Raw genomic sequence first — 9,647 nt, 5'->3', positions numbered from 1 at the left:
AATAAAAAATAAAAAATAAAAAATAAATGAGCCCATGCAGATAGATATAGATGATGGCCACTTGAACTCAGTGCAGATGTATTTTTATTTATGATGCTCTCTGCCCACCTTGAGTCTAGTGCCACATTTCATTTAATTTAATTCAAATATTTTATTTTATTTTATTTTAGAAAATAATAATTAAAAATTAAGAATCAAATATAACGACCCATGTTGTGTATGGACTGAGAGTAGCCAACAGGTCATTGACCTTGCCCCAATCCCTACCCCTCACTTATTGCTAAATAAGTATATATGTTGGATAGATATATATATATATATATATTGTATATAATTCTATCAATTTTCTTTTTCTTTTTTTTTTTTAATATAGTTGGACAGACTTTTTTATTGATTAATATATAAGGGTTTAACATAATTATAATAGACTATAATTCTTCTTGTCTTTGTTTGAATATTTTTACCTTTTTATTATTCAATATAATATCGTTGAACATATTTAATTAAGTTTTTTATGAGAATTTTTTGAGATAAAAAAATTGAAAATTGCAGAATGTAAATGATAAAATTTGAGAAACTTTTAATTTAAAAAAAAAAAGAAAAAAAAAAAGAAAAAAGAACACCATAAAATTTTTAGGACAGTTCTAATATAAGCAACATTTATATTATTTATTGTGATTACTTATACCATCAAAAATAAGCTGTGTATTGACATCATTCAACTAAGGCCTATATTTACAAAAAATAAAAATAAAAAAAAAATAACCGTATTTCTTCTTGATGAAAAGCATGAATAATTTTTTTTCTTTTTTTTACACATACCCCTCGGGTTTAAATTTGGATTATCGTCTCAAAAAAAGATATCTCGCTATTTAAAGCATTATCTAACTATGTATTGTGTCGACATTGAATCAAAAAAAAAATTATAACGAACAAACTCAACAATACTGCCACATCGGGTCGCTTGTTGTGTTCTATGTCGCGTTCCTACCGACGTGATTGGTTTTACAACACAACTCCTTACCCGAAAGCTTCGATTCCTTCCGTGATCAAGTCCAATGCCGACACTTATTTGATGCTTTCTTCGCAAAAATCAAATGACAACACAAACCAATATCCTCTTAATTAGAATTTCTTCTAATTCCTCTTAAGCATCATGTTTTTTAATTTGGTCCAAACCTTTTACACTATATATCCCATAAAGATTATTTTACCATAAGACCAAGTTTGTATCAATTTTACCATCATATTTTTGAGCCAAAATAACTTTTATAGAGCACTTATATGTGTTGCTTTAAATTTGTCACCAGATAAACAGTTCTAACGTATATAATTTGGGGTTTTTATAGTAGATTAAAAAATAATACTCTCTCCGTCTCAATACAATAGTCTTGTTTATCATTTTTGTCCGTCTCAAAACAATAGTCTCATTTCCATAAATAACTATATCACCATAAAACTATCCCTACTTTTTTCATTATTATTATACAATTGTCACTACTTTTACACTAATATACTCACAGAGGCCAAAAAAAAAAAAAAAAGTCATTTATCCTTACTTTTTACCAACTACTCGTATAATATCAATAATTCTTAAATATAGTACCCAACACAATAAGACTATACTTTTGGGACGGAGGGAGTAGTATTTTATTAGTTAGTAGAAATGTGTAAAAGTTTTTGAATATTTTTTACCTTTTAAATTTATATATATATATATGTGGCGGTACGCTTGTAATTCAAGTAATAATTAAATGTATTTTGATATTGACATATAATTTAATTAAAATGAATGGTTTAAAGTGAGACGGACAAAAATAGTAAAAAATTTAATACGCCTAGTTATCCATTGTCTCGATCTTTTCGAAAATAATAATAATAATAATAATAATAATAATAATAATAATCATAATCACAATTTTAGGCAAAATATCGACACAAAAATAAAAAATCATCAACGTACATGATACATCTTCTTGTCTATAAATTCTCACCCCTCTCACTCTACTGCACATATACATCTCTCTCTCTCTCTCTCTCTCTCTCTCTCTCTCTCTCTCTCTCTCTCTATATATATATATATATATATATATAGATCCAATTCCAATTTCCCCCACCTGAATTTCTCTAGCAACAAATTCATCGATCCCAATCATGGTCACCAAAGACGATGCTCGTACTGTTGTTGGCATTATAGGTCACTTCTTCTGATCTCATCCTATACATACATACATATATATAAATTTACCCAAAACCTTAAAATTTAAGGATTTGTTCAATTGCAGGAAACGTGATAGCACTCGTTCTGTTCTTATCTCCAGTGTAAGCTCCATCCATTTCCTCTCTGTGTTTTCCAATTAATCCTGCAAATATACACACATACATACATATACATATATATATATTTCAGGCCGACATTTTACAGAATATGGCGGAAGAGGTCGGTGGAGCAGTACTCGGCGATTCCGTATCTGGCGACGTTCATAAACTGTGTTCTGTGGGTTCTGTACGGACTTCCGATGGTGCACCCCCACAGCATGCTCGTCGTCACCATTAACGGCACCGGAATCGCCATCGAGCTCGTCTACCTCTCTCTCTTCCTCGCCTTCTCCGACTCCAACCGCCGGCGCCTCCGCCTCGCCGGAATCGTCGCCGCCGAGTGCGCCTTCGCCGCCTCTCTGGCCACGCTGGTGCTGACCCTGGCGCACACCACCCGCCTCCGCTCCGCCGTCGTCGGCAGCATCTGTATGGTCGGCAACATCTGCATGTATGCGGCGCCGCTCTCTGTCATGGTAGGTACCTACAATTAATTAATTAATTTCATTATTAATTAAATTAAACTAAATTAAAATCAAATCATTCATAAGTCATAACTAACTATTTATACATCTCATTTGTTGTGCTGCAATACAAATAATATATTCCCCTCCTTCACACTTTCTATTTTCGCCACTTTTTTTAAGAAAAATATTATACACTTTAATTTAATATTAATTTATAATTATTTTTATTAATATATTATTAATTATTTACTAATTATATATTATATATATATATATTATCGTGTCTACAATAATTATCACACTATATATATATTGAGGGAGTATTATGTATAAATCAAAAAGCAAAAATTATAATAGTATATTTATATATAACATAAATACAATATATAAATTAACATAATTTACACAATATATAGACTATAATTGATTTCTGACATACAAGATATATTAACATAATATATATATATAATAAAATAAATAATATTCTCCCTGTTCACAAACTAATGTTATAATTTCTATTCGAGACTTTCAACAATTATTGTTCTATTTTTTTTTTAAATACAAATTTTACATTTTTACTTTCATTCATTTATTACTTTTAATCTCTATCATTCGTAAGGGCAAATTTGTCCATTCATAACAAAAGACAATCACCTAAAAAATCGTGCAAATATACTTTAGACAATGAAAATTGGACGAAGAAAGTATATATATTCGAATACTCTATACCGTATGTGTTATTTGCTATGTACTGATTTGATTAATCTGCATGGTGCTTGGTAACTCTTATCAAACCCTAATATAAGATATATATATATATACACACATGAATACATTCATACGTATGTATGTATAATTAGGACAATGCAATGGGAATGATTCGAGGTTGTTTGTTGGTGCAGAAATTGGTGATCAAGACACGAAGCGTGGAGTTCATGCCATTTTTCCTGTCCCTCTTCTCCTTCCTAAATGGCATTTCGTGGACGGCTTATGCCCTAATCCGTTTCGACCCCTTCATTCTTGTCAGTATTTTTTTTATTAAAAATTAAATAAATTAATTAATGTCACATATACAGAATTATATTCCATTATTTATACAAGTTTTATGATGCAGGCACCGAATGGGATGGGGACATTTCTTGGGCTGGCCCAATTAGTATTGTACGCTACATTTTACAAGTCCACTAAGAGAATTATGGCGGAACGGAAGGCCCAAGCCGGATTGGGCTCGGCCCAAAACATTTCTAAAATTGAGATGGTTTAATTGGCCCAAATAAATCTAGCTCTATTTCATGTTTCTGAATTATTGTATCCTAATGTTGGTACTAAATCGACCAACTTATTAGTGCCATTTGAGTATGAATGAAGAAGGCTGGTTGTTTATGTGTTCATAAATATACTCAGCTAACACTCAAAATATTGATCAAATAACATATGAACTAATATATACCAATAAGCTACCACAAACAGCAACCCTTAAGTAGTAATTAGTATACACTTCACTGACAGGGAGACGACCAAATAAGCTTAAGCTTTCGACCCCGAAGAACAAGTGCTAAACTTCAATAGATAACAATACACTGTACCTGAATTGTCCTAAACCAGGAAGAAAGGTAAAATTTTACCTGCCGGAGCCGGCAGACCTCACGTCGTCTCATTCTCATTCGCCGGAGCTCTCACAAGAACTTCCGAGAATGGCCATAATGTCGTGTACCAATAGCCTGATTATGTTGCCGCCGGATGATTTCGATAATTCGAGGCATTCCGTTAAGTCCGAGTCGCAGGCTATTAAGACCCACTCATGATCGTCGTCGAGATACTTGATTTCGAAGGTGCCCGACTCCAATTTCAGCCGTTTCGCCACTTCTTCTTTCAGCTTGATGATGCCGGAGTCGATGGGCAGTCGAAACCGGATGATGTCTTCTCTGTGTGTGGCTTTTATAGTGACGCTCTTCACTTCCGGCCGGGCTGCGAACGCGTGGGTTCGATCTGCCGGAGCAGCCTGCACGTCTTCAGGCATCTCGTCGAGAAAACGGGACTGCTTTGTCCAGCTGTATTCGACGCCGTACTCGTCGAGCATAGCGTCGGTGGAACACAAGTTCTTGAGATCGTGCGAACTTCCCGCGTCCTCGATCAACATTCCTCCGAAAGGCTTCTCGTGCTCCATTAGAAAATTATTCGGGACTCGGAATGCCGCGGATAAGTTAACGTCTCTAATTTGTTGACGAGCTAAATCATTGGATCCGCCGGCATTCATATGTCGATCATCGACACGGGCAACGCCCGTGTCATCGGGAGGTGTACCATTTCTGACGGACTGGCTACCGTGAGACGAGCCTCGGGAAGTCGGGGTTCCTGCACTCTCGTCTTGCGAGCCAGTTCGGTTAGAGTGCTCGGCTGGCACAAACCCAGCTGCGTCTCTATCGCCCGATACACAATTTGGGGGAGCCTCTTCCGGTCCGTCCAATCCTTGCACAGCATTTACGACAACCTCGTTCTTGTTATCCTGAAATTCAGACAGCCCAGAACCAGGTGAGGATAATTCATTCAATCCGATCGCAGATGATGCGCAAGAAAAAGAACCAACCGTAACAGGAATTGGACTCATAGCCAAGGAACTCAAACCGAACGTTCCTTCGCCACCTTGGACAGATTCAATTACACGCTTTAGCTTCGAAAGAGAACGATTAACCTTATTTATCTTGCGCGAGGGCCACCGCGAGATTCCATGCTGCCTACATATACGCTTCATCGTAGTAGGGCAAACTTCAAAGACAAAAAACCATTAAGACATATATACACACACATACATATATATATAGATCGACGAAGTAGCCGGTAAGAAAAGCATACCACCGAGACTCTTTGCCGCATCCTTAAGACTCCCGGCGAAATACTGCTGCAGAACATCTAAACTAATTGTTTTCTCGGCCTTACCTCGCTTCCTCTCCGGTTTCTTCGCATCTTTTACTACAGCGGTGGGTTTTACGTTTTGAGCGTCGACGGGGCGACTGGAATTTCCATTACCAGTTGAAGAATTCAACTCGCTGAAGGCATTGTGCGAAACGGACATGGGTTGAGACGTAGCGGCGTAATCGGGTACGAAATTAAGCTTCTCGTCGATAGATCCGTCGATAATCTCAATAGACCGCCACTCATCGTCGAGATCTTTTCCGGAAGCAACCGTTAAGCTTCCAAAATGCCCCTTCATTGTTGCTAAAATTGAGTTCAACAAAGCCCGCTGATCGTCATACCCTTCGACATTCGGAGGAAGAAAAAACTCCAGAACATATTCATCATTCCCGGTGTGATTACTCCGCAAGCAAATCGCGAAACTTCCTTTCAACTTGAACATGCGCGCATAATGCACCAACGGGTACTCGGTCTTGCTGAATTTCGTAATGTCCGGGCAGAGACATGAATTGTGGGATTCGAATGCCCGTCCAGCAACACCTTGACCTCTTTGCAAGTGATGCTCGGCGCAAGCCTCGCAGAAACCCCACAAGTGAGCATCGACAACATAGAACGCCACCTCGGTCGTCGACATGCAAACCTGACCCATGCAACTCCCGTCGAAGCTGCTGCAAGTTTTCATAAAAGCGCCGCCGTTCGCAAGGATGCTGCGATGCCTGCAGGGGACCCAAGTCTGAGCCAACGGTAGCTCGTGCGTTTCGCATACAACCGTGATTATCTCCAAGATCTCCGCCAGTGCATTTTGACGACCTTGGTTGCATATCTACCATAGAAGAATTCGGCATAAATAGTTAGGAGAAGAAGTTACGTGTACAGTGACATAATCGCCAAATCAAGAATTGTATTTTACCTGCGCGCTCGGGTTGTCCAATATTTCCGAACTTTTCAAATTCACTGCCTGCAGAAGGATTAAATTAACTTATATCCCCCTCGACTTATTCCAACATGTTAAAAAAATAAAGATCATCCTATAATCAAACCAAATAAGGCACACAATCGGATCAACATAACATAGAAATCGAATCATTTTCCTTCTCCCATCGTACCAATTTCATATTTATCCAGATTTGGAAACCTAACTAACCTGAAGTGCCTTGCAAACCTTATCAACCTCCGGAGCGTAGCTGATCTTCTGCGACGTCATGATAAGCTCGAGCACGCCGACACACGATTGTCCAGACGGCTCAAACACGGGCAAGGCTAAAGTTCCCTGAACATTGTAATGCAAAGCATGGTTCAACCGCGAAAACTCCTTGCTCGAGTAGTACTGCACATTCGGAGTCCATTCCGGCACCTTGTGCTGATAAACACGCCCCGGGAGCCCTAAATTCCCATCCATGTCTCCATCCAGGGAAAACATATAACCCAAAGAAATCAACCTATACTGATGCAGACCATTGTTCGTAGGATCGAGAACAAATGGCTGCCCCGACGTCGTCAGCATATTCCGGCCGCCTTTCTTCACCGGCGCCCAAACCTGAGCCAAAACATGCTGCCCGGACAAATCTTTGAAGTTCCTAAGAGCCTGCATCATCCTTTCCTTTATTACACAATTTTCCATAGGCACCAAACTGACGAAGGGGGATGGCACCTTCCTTTTGTCTTCATTCGGAGTTTCCGACGTGCCGCCGCCGGGATTGCCGCCATCTACCCAAGAACAATGGAAATGTAATCAACTATTAGTTATAGCTCAACATACAAAATGCAGATACAGTTCGACCAAAGGCATAATCAGAAAATTGGATCAAAATTAGGGTTAGCTTCTTCATTGACTTTCGACCAGAGCTTTCCCAACAGATTGAAACAGGATAATCATGAGGAATATTTACACGAATTTCAAATCTTCTCTTTCCAGCCAAAGTTGCAGTGAAGGAAGGAATAATTCAATTTTCCGCATCCATCAAATAAACCACAGAAGAAATTTGTTCACAACAAGTCAAAATCGAGTTTTAATTAGCCACTGAAATGGAGGACAGATAAAAACCAAAAAAAAAAAAAAACATCTCATAAAAAATCAAACACAAAATCCCCAAACTGAGAAAACCAGAAAAAGATTTTACTCTATGCTCTTTGAAAAGCTACAAAAAAATTTCCCAACAGTAAACTTTAACCTAACATAAAAGCGAAATTCAACTTATCCAAAAATAAAAAAAAAAAAAAAAAAAAGCACCAATTAGAAAGCAAGTCTTTACAGGAAAGGATCTTGGAGGAGTCGGAGAGGCGGAGACCGGCGGCTGCCACAAAATTCCCATTGGAATTATCATCGGAAAAAGCCCAGAGCGGCGAGCAGGGGCGTTCGGAGTTGGACATGAGCAGAGGGGAGTCGGGATTCGAACCGGCTCCGGCGAATATATGATCCAACGGCCAGGCAGCGTCGAGATCAAGATCCAAGTCCATGAGCACATCGAGCGGCCGCGGCGAGGCGCCGGAGTCGTGCGGCGGCAGTTTCATTTGGTCGGAGGAGATGTGCAGTTGTGTGGATTGGGGAAGGGCGGGGGCGGGGGCGGGGGCGGGCGTGGGGGAGGGGGTGGGGGGTGAGGTGGGGGGCGATGGTGAAATGGTGGTGATTCTTGGAGTTGAATTCCATTTGAGAAAAATGGGTGGAATCTAATTAAATAATAGTCTTAATACTTATATATATAAATACTAATATTAATATTAATAATGGTTTGGCTTGGCCCTAGTCTATATTCTAATTGTTTCTGTAATTGTATTCCTTCTTCTTCTTCTTTGTGTGACTGCACAAAGAAAAAGACAGACAATTAATAAATAAAATTATATATATATATGGGTATGGTGGGGATTTTGTTCCTCTGCTCCACAGTCCACAGCAACTATTTATATATTTATTTATTGTATTTTTTTAGTGTCCCTTTCTTGCCCCACTGTCGTCTCCTCTTCGCATTTATTTTCCCAACTTTGTGGTCACACTTCCGCTTGCGACCTCTTTTGCCTGGTAACTATGGATCCAAGGACATACTTTGAACAAGAAGAAAGCTAAAACACAACGTGAAGGAAATATGTTGTAATAATAAAAATATATATACAAGAAAATTGAAGAATTAATTTCCACTAGAAATTATTAATATTTGGATAAGCATGGTGAAGAGTCAATTATTTCCACATTGATTAACAAATGTTATGGTTTGGAATATGACAATTGATTAATAGATTAGATCAATGATTAAACTAATCTTAGACTTAGACAATAATATTGTTTAATTAATGATTTTTTTTTGGACACTTAGCTACTACAAAAATGTAAAGTCCACTGTACAAATATAGTTACGTGGGGAAGTAACCATTTGCCCCCCAAAAAAAAATAATTTAAATTAGAAACGGTGGGATATATCAATTTTATTATCCTTTCACTGTCAGTTAGATTTAAAATTTCTAAACCAAAATAAATAAATAAATAAATAATCACACTTTCCTCTTAATTTTAATTTATACTCCATACGGCCCATTATTTTAGCGATAATTATTTTTAACACGGTATTTTAGAAAGTAAAATTTTTAAAATATATTTCAATTTTATCCTTATTATTTTTTGAAATGAATATATATTTTTTTAAATGTAAATTACGAAAATGTTGGGATAAAAGAAGAAAAATTGTATAAATTTTTTGGATATCTCAAATTAAATATAATAACAAAATATCTAAAATTGAGAATATATAGGGTGTGTTTGTTTTTTATTTGAGTTTAAGATTTTATTTATTTTTTTAAGCAAAAAATCATATTAGTCATTACCAATTTTTTTATTTTTTCTATAAAAGACAAAAAATATGCACTATATTAAAATTTATATTACAAATAAATGAGTATTTTTTTTTTTTATGAGAGAATAAAATAGTATTTAGAATTATTGGCAACATGAAAAACTAAAGT

The 9,647-nt window shown here is 37.0% G+C and overlaps 2 protein-coding genes across 4 annotated transcripts; one reads left to right on the top strand and one right to left on the bottom strand.

The window, feature by feature from the left end:
• Positions 1–2,033: 2,033 nt before the first annotated feature.
• Positions 2,034–4,178, top strand: LOC127260686 (bidirectional sugar transporter SWEET4-like). Its single transcript, XM_051288547.1, has 5 exons — positions 2,034–2,197; positions 2,286–2,322; positions 2,411–2,792; positions 3,686–3,805; positions 3,898–4,178. The coding sequence occupies exons 1-5, from the start codon at positions 2,155–2,157 to the stop codon at positions 4,045–4,047; spliced, it is 732 nt and encodes a 243-aa protein (XP_051144504.1). The 5' UTR covers positions 2,034–2,154; the 3' UTR covers positions 4,048–4,178.
• Positions 3,898–8,276, bottom strand: LOC127260685 (protein NLP7-like). 3 transcript variants are annotated; one of them, XM_051288546.1, is made up of 6 exons: positions 7,949–8,275; positions 6,841–7,403; positions 6,607–6,654; positions 5,637–6,519; positions 5,476–5,549; positions 3,898–5,289 (listed from the first exon to the last, which is right to left on the bottom strand). In XM_051288546.1, exons 1-6 carry the CDS (start codon positions 8,205–8,207, stop codon positions 4,444–4,446), a joined length of 2,673 nt encoding a protein of 890 aa, XP_051144503.1. In that variant the 5' UTR covers positions 8,208–8,275; the 3' UTR covers positions 3,898–4,443. The 3 variants fall into 3 exon arrangements, with proteins under 3 accessions (XP_051144503.1, XP_051144502.1, XP_051144501.1); XM_051288545.1 differs by having other exon boundaries at positions 5,371–5,549; positions 7,949–8,274; XM_051288544.1 differs by having other exon boundaries at positions 3,898–5,549; positions 7,949–8,276.
• Between the last annotated feature and the right edge of the window lie 1,371 nt (positions 8,277–9,647).

This window comes from Andrographis paniculata, unplaced genomic scaffold (assembly GCF_009805555.1).
Source record: "Andrographis paniculata isolate CXL003 unplaced genomic scaffold, ASM980555v1 Contig62END, whole genome shotgun sequence".
NCBI lineage: Eukaryota > Viridiplantae > Streptophyta > Magnoliopsida > Lamiales > Acanthaceae > Andrographis > Andrographis paniculata.
The sequence above is the reverse complement of the archived record's forward strand: the minus strand, read 5'-3'. Positions and strand labels throughout refer to the sequence as shown.

Excerpts from the sequence above, each read along its gene's own strand:
- LOC127260686 (XM_051288547.1), top strand. The coding sequence starts at position 2,155 with ATGGTCACCAAAGACGATGCTCGTACTGTTGTTGGCATTATAG. Across the intron at positions 2,323-2,410 it reads GTTCTGTTCTTATCTCCAGT|GCCGACATTTTACAGAATAT; the intron begins GTAAGCTCCATC and ends TATATATTTCAG. Across the intron at positions 3,806-3,897 it reads GTTTCGACCCCTTCATTCTT|GCACCGAATGGGATGGGGAC; the intron begins GTCAGTATTTTT and ends TTTATGATGCAG.
- LOC127260685 (XM_051288544.1), bottom strand. The coding sequence starts at position 8,207 with ATGAAACTGCCGCCGCACGACTCCGGCGCCTCGCCGCGGCCGCTCGAT. Across the intron at positions 7,404-7,948 it reads CTCCTCCAAGATCCTTTCCT|ATGGCGGCAATCCCGGCGGC; the intron begins GTAAAGACTTGC and ends GTTCTTGGGTAG. Across the intron at positions 5,550-5,636 it reads TGCGGCAAAGAGTCTCGGTG|TTTGCCCTACTACGATGAAG; the intron begins GTATGCTTTTCT and ends TTGTCTTTGAAG.